Source organism: Zingiber officinale, chromosome 1B (genome assembly GCF_018446385.1).
Source record: "Zingiber officinale cultivar Zhangliang chromosome 1B, Zo_v1.1, whole genome shotgun sequence".
Classification (NCBI taxonomy): Eukaryota; Viridiplantae; Streptophyta; class Magnoliopsida; order Zingiberales; family Zingiberaceae; genus Zingiber; species Zingiber officinale.
The window spans coordinates 6,520,762-6,534,803 of NC_055986.1; the positions used below are offsets into that span (position 1 = coordinate 6,520,762).

The 14,042-nt window shown below is 53.8% G+C and overlaps 1 protein-coding gene across 1 annotated transcript; it reads left to right on the top strand.

Annotated features, from left to right (window-relative positions):
- Positions 1–11,891: 11,891 nt before the first annotated feature.
- LOC122048310 (scopoletin glucosyltransferase-like) lies at positions 11,892–13,675 on the top strand. Its single transcript, XM_042609899.1, has one exon. It carries the CDS (start codon positions 11,959–11,961, stop codon positions 13,519–13,521), a length of 1,563 nt encoding a protein of 520 aa, XP_042465833.1. The 5' UTR covers positions 11,892–11,958; the 3' UTR covers positions 13,522–13,675.
- Positions 13,676–14,042: the final 367 nt, after the last annotated feature.

Genomic DNA, 14,042 nt, shown 5'->3' on the forward strand with positions numbered 1-14,042 from the left:
AATAAATGAAGTAATTAGTTCCTGTCCTCCCAGGATCAGGAACTAGTCAAGGTCTCAGTTTAGGGACCCCAAATGATCCTAGAGTGGACCGACACCTACTGTTCCTCAATTGGGACGCATCCTCACAGTCACTCTCCTCCAGTGACTTACCTTCACTTACCGTTTTCCAGACACTCGGTCAGCCCGTCAACCAGTCTGGACTTCGTACCAGCTATCCGGTCAACCCGTTGACCTAGCTGGACTTCATGCCAGCTATCCGGTCACCCCGTCGACCAAGCTGGACTTCGTGCCAGTTATCGAGTCAGCCCGTCGACTTATCTGGACTTCGTGCTAGCTATCCAGTCGACCCGTTGACCTAGCTGGGCTTCGCACCGGCTATTCGGTCGGCCCGTCGACCTAGCTGGATTTCTCCTGCACACTCAGTTAAAGTATTAGATCACAACAAAACTAACTTAACCTACTTTGTCATTCATCAAAACTTGAGTTTGACCGTTAGTGCTAACCGCACCAACATGTGCCAGCCGATTTCTTGCTATTACCCCGAGTGGATACTCGGTCTGCTCGGTCACCCTGCTCAGCCAGACTGCTTACAACTGAGGCCGCAGTCTCCTATGCTTGGCGTTCGGGCAGAGCCTGCTATTGTTGTTGCTCCACTATTTTCGTCGCGTGGGCTTGTACTAGGATGTCGAGCTCCTCTTGCGTCAGCGTCACCGTCATGAATCGTCCAGCGTCTTCCATCTTCCCGTTAGGATACAGGTTGCATTCCCACAGACGGCGCCAAAATGATCTTGTTTGAAACCGTGAAGCTGGGAGGTGGTAGTTTCGCTGATCGGACATGGACTCTGCTCCTCTCTACAAAACAAATGGTATCAGTGCCAAGCCAAGAAAGGGGTTTCCGGCGTTGGCCCTCCGACGCTCAAGTTAGTCATCAGAAAATATGGAGAAGCAGAGCAACTGTAGGAGCAGTGGTATCTAATAGTAAAGCGTACCTCCACCAATGAAGGACCCCCTTTATATAGAGCCCTAGTGGGTAGCGTGCGCGCTTCTCGAGGCATGGGCACTATCTTCCAAGTGTCCCAAGAAAGGACCTTGTCAGGAAAGTACCCTGATCCTGTCCGAACCAGGAGTCAACGGACGCTGGGTACGTGGCACCTCCTCGCTAGATCCTCGAGGGCTCCGGCGAACCTGTAACAAAACCGAGCCGGGAGGGGTGTCCCGGCGACGGCCCTCCGACGCTCAAGTCAGGCGAGGAATAACGAATAAAAGGTGGCCTCAAGATGAAGATTCTCATACCTCCGGTGAAGAAATGGAGGCCTTATATAGACCTCTCGAAGAAGCCTGGGCGCGCCAGTCAAAGCAACCACCTGCCTTTGACCATGTCCAGGTATGGGTCTGTCAGAAGGGACATGCCCAGATATGGGTCCGTCAGAAAGACGTCCATGAGGCCATACTGCTACTGTATCAACCTTTCCATGATGTGACGGCAAGATCCTCCCTCGTGCGATCTTATGTACGGCCCAATCATCAGACATGCTTCTGCTGATGTCCCATATTCCGAGCCGAGCGCATAGGCCGCTCGGCCACCTTTGTACCCTCGCCCCTATCCTGGCCGAACGGACCACCTGATCGGCCCTTCGGTCCTAGCCGAGCGGACTTCCGCTCGGCCCTTCGATCTTCCTTCCTTGGCGTCGGAAACCCAAGCCCATGGATGGGTTATCTCTAGCCCCGCTCGGACCATTACCCGCTTGGCCAGCCATCCATTCGTCCTTAGGTTGGGACCCTTCAGAAGGTGGGCCCCCCATTCTCACCGCCGGATCACTTGCCTTCCCTTCAAGTCTAGTCGAAGGAGGAAGTGAGTCCGACTGACTGGACCATATGTGTCCGAGCGGGCAGTCGCCGTCTTTCTGTAGCTTATAATATCCATGGGGCCGTTCGGCCCTTCTGCTAAATGCAGCCGCTCGGCTCTTCGTTTAGGTTGTCTTGTCGCTCAACATGGGTGTTTTCTTGTCTAAATCTTCTCGGAAATCGTGCAATCTTTTTCATTAAGGCAAAGCGTGCGCGGTATGGGCGCATTAATTGCGCTCGATGACAGGGCGCCATGTGTCGACCCTTGTGTGGCGGCGGCGTCACTTACGATGGGACGCCCCCCCCGTTTGAAATGGACGGCCCGATGGCGTCCTTGTCCTTCGTGACCTGGATCGGACGGCGGAGGCCGACGGGCCCCGGCTGTATAAAGTCTCAGTTCTCCTCCTCTGCCGCACGCTCGCTCGTGCTTCTTCCTTCTGCCTCCTCTGCCGCTGTAGCCTTCGGCGATCCAGTCCCACTTTCCGGCTGCTACCTTTTCCCCGGTGATCTTTTCCGCTCGTTTCCTCCTCAGTGAGTCTTCTTCCTTCACTTACTAGGTTTTCCCTGCTCGTTTCGCCCTTTTTGTTTCCCTTCCTTCGATTTCTTGCTATTCTTTCGCCTCTCCGAGATGGCAAACTCCTCCGAACCCGCTGTTGGCGTTCAGGGCCCTTGGTACCTGACCATGGAGAGCCGATTTGATGAGGAGGGTGCTCGGCGCCTGGTTCGGACGTATGGGATTCCTGACGACCACGAAATAATTATAGCCGACCCGACCGACCGGCCACATGACCCGCCGATCGGCACAATTTGTTTCTTTTTAGATCAATTCCAGGGTGGCCTCAGATTTCCTACCCATCCCTTTATTTTGGAGGTTTGTAACTATTTCCGCATCCCGCTCGGCCAACTTGTGCTGAATTCCTTTAGGCTGCTGAGTGGAGTGGTCGTCCTCTTTAAGTTGCACAGTATTCCTCTTGACCCTAAAATATTCCACTTCTTCTTCTACCCCAAACAATCCGAGCCGGGCACTTTTATTTTCCAAAGTAGAATAGGCTTTAAATTTTTTGATAATATGCCGACCTCCAACAAACACTGGAAGGAGTTTTTCTTTTACATCCGACTTCCCGAGCGGCCAGCATTCCGAACCAGATGGCAGACCGCTGTGCCGACTCAGCCGGAGCTTGGCAAGTTCAGAAGCAACCCAGCCTATCTTCATGTGGCAAACTGGTTGTCCGGTCAGCGATACAAGATCGACCAGTTGCTGCTCAAAGGGGTGTTGTATATTTTCGGATTGTCTCCCGTTCGGGCAAATCTCCCCTTCCGCATGAGTAAGGACCCTTTACTCCCTTGGTCTTTTTTTGTCTAATTGATTTTAATTTCTTTTATTGCAGCTGAAGTCATGTGGCGCTCCAAGGCTACCGCTAACCTGAAATTGAAGTCCGTGGAGATTGAAGCGGCTACGAAAAAAGAACTCGCCGAGCGGGGCCTCATCCCCAGCCGACCGGCAGATGCAGGAGAAGGGGGGGCGCAGTCCGCCCCTGAAACAGAAACTGCCCCATCCGCTTCAACGGAGGTTGAGGCGGATCCTGTTTCCTCGGCTCCCGCCGAGCTGGGAATCCCTCCGTCCGGGGATCCACCGCTAGAACTTCGGCGAAAACGTCGAAGAGACTCCGGTCCTCCGCCACCCCAAGAGGGAGAACCACAGGCGCGGGTCGGCGTAACTTCGCCCGACCGCACGCCACCGCAGATCGGGACCCCTGTGGCCTCGCCTACCGCACAGCCCTCCGGCTCTCCTCCCCGAACTCGCCGCCGCTTACGTAGGTTGGGCGAAGCTTCCACCATAGGGGAGTCCTCGCACCAGGCGGCCGCGACTGAAGAAGCGCCGTCTGGTTGTCCGACCATCAAGACCACCCTCCGATTCCCATCGGAGGAATATTTACTGTCCGCAGATCGGCCGTCGAGCCCCGTTCATGAAATAACTCTGACTGGTCCGCTCGCCAAGCTCTTCGAGGACGCCCAGATTCAGGTGGCCCTTATGACGCCCAAGCAGCTCGGCGATAACAATATGCAGCAGGCCACTCAGGTAAACCCATCTTCACTCCCGTGTCATGCTGTTGTTTGATTCCTGATATTATTATTTCCCTTACAGCGCTGGGCTGAACAAATCGCCACGAGCCATCGGCTAGCCGAGTTGGAGGATCTCCTAGAAAAACTCCAAGTGTCGGGAGGTCCCACGGCCGAGCGGGAGAAACAAGCTCTTGAGGCCGAACAGAAGAAGGCTGCCGATCTGGCTGCAGAGGTGGCCCGACTCGAAGACTTGGTGAAGAAGCGAGACGGGGACGTGAAGCGCGCCAATAGTCGGAAGAGGCGGGCCATTGCTGATCTAGATAAAATGAAAGTCGAAGTCCGGGCCCTAGATCAGCAGTCCAAGAAGCTAGGGGCCGAGCTGGATGCCGAGCGGGAGATCCGTTCAGCCGAACGCACCAAAGCTGAGATGGACTTGAAGGCAGTCCAAGATACCTTAACCGCTTCCCGAGCAGTACTCAAAAAATATAAGGAGGACGAGCCAAGTCGGCTAGCAGCAGCACGCCAGGAATACATCCGCTCGGAGCGGTTTGGCGAAAAGTTTGGTGGCAACGTCTCCTCAACCTTCCTCGAGGCGGTCAAGGTCACCACGACGTACTTTAAGAAGGGGGGGCACATTCCTGCTGACCTGAGCATTCCCCCTCCCGAACTGGCGGCCATGATTGATGATATTCCGAACGCCTTCTTTAACTTTGAAGACCCCGAGTGAGGCGAGTTTTTTTGAGTGCTTTATGTGTTTCATCCGCTCGGCGGATGTAAAATTTTTGTACGTGCCGTTCGGCACAATTCTTCTTCTAATGAAACGATGCCCCTTTGCTCGTCTTCCTACTCATCGTCCATAATATTCTTCTGTTTGCTTAACATTGATGCTTGTAAAATTTTTGTCAGTCATGCTCGTAAGCTTTCTCCCTCACGCGTCCGATCGGCTTAGCTCGCTGCATAAAGTCCGAGCGAGTAGGCCTACTCGCTTTGCACATCCCGCCTGCGTGAAGTCAGCAAATGCCGAGCATCGAAGGACCAACCCCCAATCGGGCCTGAATGTTTTAATATTTGTAGTTTTCGCGGTTTCTTACTCTGATATTCGTTCTTCCGCTCGGTATGTTTATAGCCGATCGGCGCGGCTCTCGATTTTTAACAACGGTGCTCGTCGGCGTGGATGTTTATAGCCGATCGGCGCGGCTCTCGATTTTTAACGACGGTGCTCGTCGGCACGGATGTTTATAGCCGATGGCGGCTCTCGATTTTAACGACGGTGCTCGTCGGAGCGGATGTTTATAGCCGATCGGGGCGGCTCTCGATTTTAACAGCGGTGCTCGTCGGCGCGGATGTTTAATCGGCGCGGCTCTCGATTTTAACGACGGTGCTCGTCGGGCGCGGATGTTTATAGCCGATCGCCGCTCTCGATTTTAACGACGGTGCTCGTCGGCGCGGATTTATAGCCGATCGGCGCGGCTTCGATTTTTAACGACGGTGCTCGCCGGCTTTCCGCTCGGTTTTATAGCCGGTTCGGCTTTACGGTTTAACGTCTGGGCTGGCGGCTCAGCTAATTTTGACGCCTTCCGCTCGCGACTTTTGCCCTCCTTTTCACTTTTGGTTCCTTTCACCCGGCTTGGATAACGACTTTGGCCGAATGGCTCGTGGTCCGTTCACGAGCATCTGGGCCAGGATAATATACCTCCGTCCGAATGGTACGGGGCCTTCAATTTTAGAGCGCTTGGCCCGACCCATTTACCTCCGGCCGAGCGGCTCGGGGCCTTCGTTTTTCGTGGACAAAGCCTTGTATTTATTCTCCTGATTCTTCATTTCTGCATTTCCAATGTTTAGTCGAAAAAGGTACACAGGATAATTTACAATGGTACACCTTTCATCCCGCCCGATAAGGCTGGAGGTGGTTCGCGCTCCATGGCCTATCTAGCTGCCGACCGTCTTCATCCTCCAGATAATACGCGCCCGAGCGGAGCTTTTCGATGATTTTGAAGGGACCTGCCCAGGGAGCTTCAAGCTTGCCGACGTCGCCGACCGGCTTGACTTTCTTCCAGACAAGGTCGCCGACCTGGAACGATCGGGGAATGATGCGCCGGTTGTAGTTCTGCTTCATCCGTTGACGGTACGCCATCAACCGAATGGATGCCTTGGCGCGCTCTTCGTCAACCAAATCCAGCTCCATATTCCTCCGCTCGGTGTTGCTTTCATCATAACACTGGACCCGGACGGACTCGACGCCGACTTCAACCGGAATGACTGCTTCACCGCCGTACACCAGATGAAAAGGTGTAACACCCGTTCCTTCCTTAGGAGTTGTTCGGATGGCCCATAAAACGCCCGGCACTTCATCCGGCCAACTTCCTCCCACGTGGTCGAGCCGAGCGCGCAGAATACGGAGAATTTCCCGGTTGGCCACTTCAGCTTGACCGTTGCTCTGAGGATAGGCCACGGATGTGAAATGTTGTTCAATGCCGTAGCTCTTGCACCAATCCTCTAACATTTTCCCTGTGAACTGTCGTCCGTTGTCGGACACTAGTCGGCGAGGGATGCGAACCGACAAATGATGTGTTGCCAAATGAATTTTTTAACCATTTGTTCAGTGATCTTTGCTAGCGGCTCGGCCTCCACCCACTTGGAGAAGTAGTCTACCGCCACTAGTAAAAATTTTCTCTGCCCGGCCGCCATCGGAAATGGACCGACAATATCCATTCCCCATTGGTCGAACAGGCATGAAACGCTTGACGCCTTCATTTCTTCGGCCGGTCGGTGGGAGAAGTTGTGATACTTCTGGCATGAAAGGCACAAAAGTATCCGGCCAAGAGGATCTTCTTGGCCAATGAGCGCCCGCCCGGATGACCCCCGCAGGATCCTTGATGTACTTCTTGGAGGATGTAAGCTGAGTCCTCCGAGCTTACACATTTCAGCAAAGGGCGCGAGAAAGCTTTCTTGTAAAGCTGATCACCGATTAGTGTAAACCGACCGGCTCTTCTTCTGAGGAGCCGGGCTACATATTCATCGGATGGTGTGGTGCCCGAACGGAGGAATTCTATAATAGGTGTCCTCCATCGTTTGAAACGCGAGGCCTTGCATCCGGTCGACATGCGCCACCATCAGCGTTTTTTCAATTGGTTGCTGCAATGGGTTATTGCACTTAGTAGTTTGGCTAACTCTGCTCAGTTCCTCCGCTCGGGGATCTTCAGATAAGCACCTCTGAAAATAGCTTTGAGTTTTCAAAGGCCTCAACGAGTTTAAGCCGAACAACTGATTTCGAAGGTGCGAGAAGTTGTTGAGCGACCAGCGTGAATCCGAATAGAGAGTCACCGGCCGACCCACATGCGGGCCGCCTGCAATCCGGCTATGAGGGCCTCATACTCGTTGTTGGTAGCCTTGTAATCCAGTCGGACGGACAGGTGCATCTTCTCTTCTTGAGGTGAGAGCAACAATATTCCACTTCCAAGTCGAGTGGAGGATCCATCCACATATATTCTCCACATAGCTTCCGGCTCGCCTTTGCCCCTCGGTCACAAAATCAGCCTTTGATCGCCGAGCGGGGCTGATATTGGATGTCAAATTCACTTAATTCTGCCGTCCACTTGATAAGCCGTCCGGATGCTTCTGGATTCAACAAGATCTTCCGAGTGGACTGTTCGTCCGGACAATGATGGTGTGAGCCAAGAAATGCCGAAGGCGCCGAGCGGCTAGAACCAAAGCGAAGGCCAACTTCTCGAGCCCGGTGTAACGAGATTCAGCATCTTTCAAAATGTGGCTTAGAAAATACACCGCTGCTCTTCGCCGCTCGCCCTCACAAGTGCCGAGCCTACAGGTTGACGACGATACATATAAAGTGACTCACCCCGATCGGCTTGGCAACAGAAGAGAATTTAGATATGTTTTCAACTCTTCAAATGCTCGGTCACATTCTTCATCCGGAACTTAGTAGCTCATGCAGAATCTTGAAGAATGGTAAGCTCCGGTTTTGGAGATAACCGACAAAGAATATCGACCGGTCAGGTTGTACTTCCCCGGTATTTCTTGGGGCGCATGTCTTGCGAGCTTTCACCTTGTTGGGATTTGCTTCGATTCCTCGGTCACTATGTACCCCAAGAAACGCCCTCCTTTTGCTCGGAACACTTCGGGATTTAGCTTGACTCCATATTTGCGCAGTGTTCGGAAGGTTTCTTCCATATCCTGAAAAGATCGGCCGCTCGGACGGACTTAATGAGAATGTCGTCCACATAGACTTCCAGATTCCGCCCGATCTGCTCCCTGAACACTTTGTTCATCAAGCGTTGATAGGTGGCCCCAGCATTTTTCAATCCGAACGGCATCACATTGTAACAATACGTGCCGTCGGCAATCACAAAGCTAACCTTTTCTTGATCTTCACGGCGAGCGGCACCTGATGATAGCCTTGGTATGCGTCGAGCATGCAAATCAATTCATAACCGGCTAGTCCACCAGCTGATCTATCCGGGTAAGGGATAAAATCTTTGGGGCATGCTTGTTCAAGTCCCGAAGTCGATGCACTCCACTTGCCGCCCGCTTGAGACCAATACCACGCTTACCACGGATCGGGAACGCACTGCAGATGGGCCTCAAGTTTTTCTACTTCCGGATGATGGCATTACGCCGCAATCCTTTCCTCCGCTTCTCGGCCGAGTCCGATCGGACATGCAATTCTGCGCTAGGCTCGGCGAAACCCCGCAACTCATGTGTCGACCAGAAGACATCATGATTTATTTGGAGGCACCGGATCAGCCCTCATACGCCCTTCTCCGATCGAGGCGATAAAAGTCGTGGCCTCCGATCGGCCTGGATGGATCTGAACTTCCTCCTTTTCATCATAAATTAAAGCATGAGGTTTTTCGGTTATGGCGTGTACCTCGATTCGGGCGCCTTCCGAGCAAGCTTCTGCTCGGATCATCTCTATATAGCACCGCCGAGAGCTGATCTCCACGCACTTCTCCTACTTTGTCCTCCACGAGGAACTTTATCTTCGTGGAAGGTTGAGACAACCGCTCGGAATTCGCCGAGAGCCTCGTCCCAAAATGACGTTGTAGGATGATGGAGAGTCGACCACCACGAAGTTTGTTGTCCCGGTCCTCCCGAGGGCTCTTCTCCCAGCGAGGTAGCCAGTAGGATCCGTCCGACCTACCGCATTGCTGTTCAGAACCCGTAGAGCGGGTCGTCATGGGCAGCAGCTCGATCGATCAAATTTGATCGAACGCCTTCTTAAAGATGATGTTGACTGAGCTCCCTGTGTCCACAAATATGCGGTGAATGGTGTAATTTGCTATTACCGCTTTAATGAGCAGCAAGTCGGGGGCACTTCTACTCCTTCTAAGTCCCGTCCGAAAGTGATTTCGTCCACTTGCCCGCTTGGTCGCACCGACCGCGGATCCGCAACGCGCCTTTACGGGGTTGAGTCTCCTCTCGGCGCACCAAAGAATAACGCTGATCTCGCCGGAAGTATTGCTCCTATTTTCCTCCTCCCGAGTGGACGGTCGACCGCTCGGGCCCGATTGGGATGGGGCCATCGAGCCGAAAGGTGATCGCCTCTCGCGCGGGTCCGGTCGGCGTCATGGGTCCTTTGTCTCCGCCGTGGGAGGCGGCCGTCGTTCCGCTTTCCCGAGCGGATTAGCCACAAGGGAAAACTTCGACACCCTCGTGTTGTGCGATCCGGTGGAAGGAGCGAACATAGGGTCCACCTCTTCTTTGGCTTGAGCCGGGCGCCACTTACGTGCGATCTGGCGTGGAGGGATCGAATTGCTTTGGCCTCGGTCCTCTGGGTGGCCGCTGAGCGGCGTGTTGCTCCCGCTCGACAGTGCCCCTCCTTACCTTCCCGAGCGGCTTGCGCTTCTTCCACATTTATATATTCGTTGGCCCGATGTAGCATGTGATCATAATCTCGGGTCGGCTAGCAACCGGAAGAAGTCCCCATCCACAAGGCCTTGCGTGAAGGCATTCATCATCGCCTCCGATGTGGTGGGGATATCCATCGCCACTTGGTTGAATCACGAATGTAAGCTCGGCGATTCTCTCGGCGCTCGAACAAGTTGACACTTGTCTTTTGATAACGCCGACTACTGGCGAAGTGGTGGAGGAAGGCCGCTCGGAAGTCCTGAAGCCGGTGACGGATCCGTCCGGCAACCTACTAACCACCGCTTGGCCGATCCCAGAGGGTGGTAAGGAAGACTCTACACTTTACTCCATCTGTACCGATGGAGCGTGGTCAGATATCGAACTTACCCATGATCATCCCGGTCGTTGTTCCATTGTATTCGCCGATCGTCGGAGGCACGTAGTGCTTGGGCAGGGTCTCGTGGGATAGCCTCAAATTGGCGATTGATCCGCCGGGAGGAGTCCGCTGGGAGCTTTTCCTTCTATCCCGCTGGCATTTCATCCGAGGAAGATCCTCTATCTCTCGATGGGTATGGGGTGCGAATAAGGCCCGATGGAATGCTACGGTGTGATCGGAGGTGCTTCCGCCGCCACCGAGACGCAGATGTTGCTTGTTGCTCGCCGGCGGATGCTTTTTGTTTTTGCTCCATGAGTTTGGCGGCCCTTATCTCGACCAAAGCGTCGAGTTCTTCCCTTGAAAGCGTCACCGTGTGTTGTCGTCCAGCCTCGTCCATTGTCTCCGATCGGATGCAGGAGCGTTCCCACAGACGGCGCCAATTTGATCCTGTCCGAACCAGGAGTCAACGGACGCTGGGCACGTGGCACCTCCTCGCTAGATCCTCGAGGGCTCCGGCGAACCTGCAACAAAACCGAGCCGGGAGGAGTGTCCCGGCGACGGCCCTCCGACGCTCAAGTCAGGCGAGGAATAACGAATAAAAGGTGGCCTCAAGATGAAGATTCTCATACCTCCGGTGAAGAAATGGAGGCCTTATATAGACCTCTCGAAGAAGCCTGGGCGCGCCAGTCAAAGCAACCACCTGCCTTTGACCATGCCCAGGTATGGGTCTGTCAGAAGGGACATGCCCAGATATGGGTCCGTCAGAAAGACGTCCATGAGGCCATACTGCTACTGTATCAACCTTTCCATGATGTGACGGCAAGATCCTCCCTCGTGCGATCTTATGTACGGCCCAATCATCAGACATGCTTCTGCTGATGTCCCATATTCCGAGCCGAGCGCATAGGCCGCTCGGCCACCTTTGTCCCCTCGCCCCTATCCTGGCAGAACGGACCACCTGATCAGCCCTTCGGTCCTAGCCGAGCGGACTTCCGCTCGGCCCTTCGATCTTCCTTCCTTGGCGTCGGAAACCCAAGCCCATGGATGGGTTATCTCTAGCCCCGCTCGGACCATTACTCGCTTGGCCAGCCATCCATTCGTCCTTAGGTTGGGACCCTTCAGAAGGTGGGCCCCCCATTCTCACCGCCGGATCATACCCCTAACATCATACCTTAATAGGGCATGCATATCCCTAACGCGACAGTAGAAGCTTCGGTCGTAAGATCCGCCTATTGACCATGCCTCGTGTCAGCAGCACTATCTCCAAAAACGATGCCGAGAAATACTACAGTGGTCTCGTTGCTTGGTCAAGCGGGGTAGTCGCTCGGCCGGGAATGCTCTATCCATAACCAGGTCTCGTTGCTGGACCGAGCGGGGTAGCCGCTCGGTCGGGACTCCGCTGCGTCATTGGTCAGGTCCTGTTGCTTGGTCGAGCGAGGTAGTTGCTCGGTCGGGACTCCGCTGCATCTTGTCACTCCGTATCGAGCATCAGCTGTCTCGCATATCATCGCGAGCCTAAGTGGGATCAGCTCGGACTCGTATCCTTTCGATCGGGACCTGACAGCTCGATCGACCATTATAATTATCCTTTGTTCGACCCTTTGACATTCGAACATTGACCACTTTAATTTTAATCTCCACTCCGATAATTAATCTCGTGCCGGATAAAGTTCCTCCATCGCAGCATCAATTATTATGGACTTAACGTAGAATTTTATTTTTGAACATCGGGTGTGAATCAATCATTCAAATCCGGCTTTCCAATCGAACCGGACCGAACGCCGGTTCAGGTTAACCACGCAATATAAATGGACATTGAGGAGTGCTTTCACCGATTACCTTCGAGACTCAGACTAGCGATGAGTTCCGTCGCCGAAACCGACGCCGCCGATCGGAGGCCACTCCGTCTCTTCTTCATTCCTTACTTCGCCTCAGGCCACCTGATCCCTTTGGTCGACATTGCCCGCGTCCTTTCTTCCCGCGGAGTCGATTCCACCATCCTAGCCACCCCCTGCAACGCCGCCCTCGTCCGCGCCACCGTCGATGCCGCAGCCGACGCTGGCCTCCGGATCCAGCTACTCGAATACCCCTTCCCGTCGGCGGAGTCCGGCCTCCCTCCGGGTGTAGAGAACATCAGCGCACTTCCCCCCGCTGAGTGCCATAAGATCGACTCCGCCATCGCCTTCACCCGCCCCACCCTCGAACACCTGCTCGGCCTCCACCACCCTGATGCGGTTGTCGCCGACAGCCATTTCCCGTGGACTATAGATATCGCTCGCAAACTCGGCATCCCGCGCATCACGTTCGGCGCGGTGGGGACCCTGGCTTACTGCGTCTCGCATTCTGTATTGACGAACCAGCCGTTCAAGGACGTCATCCGCGACGACGAGCGCGTTCCCATCCCGGACCTCCCTCACCCGTTGTTACTAGCACGATCTGAGCTCCCCGACTTCCTTGTCCAGGATACTGTCTTCGGTAGCCTCATGGAAGAAGCCCGCGAAGCCGACAAAGCAAGCCTCGGCATTATCATCAACAGCTTTACCGAGTTTGAGGGGATCTACCTCGATTACTTCCATCAGATGTTGAGCATCAAGATCTGGTTCGTGGGCCCTGTCGCCCTGATGGATTCTGAATCCGGCGGCCTCGGGGTCCGAGGCGACAACGTCGACCCTGTCGCCGTCGCGAACAGAGGACGTTGCCTCTCGTGGCTCAGCGAGCAAGAGCCGAGTTCGGTAGTGTACTCCTGCTTCGGTAGCTGGAGCCAGTTCACTGGCGCGCAACTCAGGGAGATGGCGCTTGGGCTAGAGGCTTCCGGCCACCCGTTCTTGTGGGTGGTGCGCGAGGCGGACGGGGCCGAATGGATGCCGCATGGGTTCGAGCAGCGGGTGAAGGGGCGCAGGCTTGTTCTTTGGGGGTGGGTCCCGCAGGTAGAGCTGCTTAGCCACACCGCCGTCGGCGCCTTCGTGACGCACTGCGGGTGGAACTCGATTCTGGAGGGCGTCTCCTCCGGGTTGCCGATGGTGACGTGGCCGATCGGGACGGAGCAGTTTATAAACGAAAAGCTGGTGGTGGAGCGATTCCGTGTGGGCGTCAAAGCGTCAAATAGCATAAGGAGCGCGACGGATCCAAATCGGACGATCGTGAGAGCAGCGGAGCTGGCAAGGGCGATAGGGAGCATCATGGACGCCGTCCATGGGTTGGCGGCCGAGGGAACGAGAAGGCGGGCGAGGGAGCTCGCGGAGAAGGCGAGAGCGGCGGTAGACAAGGGCGGTTCGTCCGACAAGGGTTTGAACAATTTGATAGAGGATATATACGTCTGGCACGAAAACAAGAGGTCCGCTGCCGGAAAGGCTGTCGACAGCTCGATTTAGCTACAGTGTGCTCTAGGTTGACTTGTGTCGGAAAGGCTGTCGACAGCTCGATTTAGCTACAGTGTGATCTAGGTTGACTTGTGTTGCTTTTTGTTGACTATGTGTTCTGCTTTCTGAATAATTGCATGGCATCCCCTAGTAGTTTTATGTATTAGTATTTACTAGTATTTCTCTCATATATTCCTTCTCATTTTCAGAAGCCAGTTCTCAAATATTATTATAATGGCGCAAATTGGACTGCACGTTTTTCAAATTATATTATAATATCTTTATGTTGTAAGTGGTAACTTAATATAAAATTATTACTAATTTTATAATGCATGGTACATCGAATTACTAGTTGTGAAACACAAGCCGCTTCTCTTATTGTGTTTTTCCATCTTTAGCATTTTACCGAATCATGTGGTAAAATTTTAAAATTATTAAATCATTTCAGATTAAATCACATGTTTATTTTTTATTTTATCCTTATCAATCAAATAATACTTTAGCCATTAAAATCGATTTAACTTTATATCAAA

Bases quoted from the DNA above. Each gene is read 5' to 3' on its own strand.
- LOC122048310 (XM_042609899.1), top strand. From the start codon at position 11,959: ATGGACATTGAGGAGTGCTTTCACCGATTACCTTCGAGACTCAGACTA.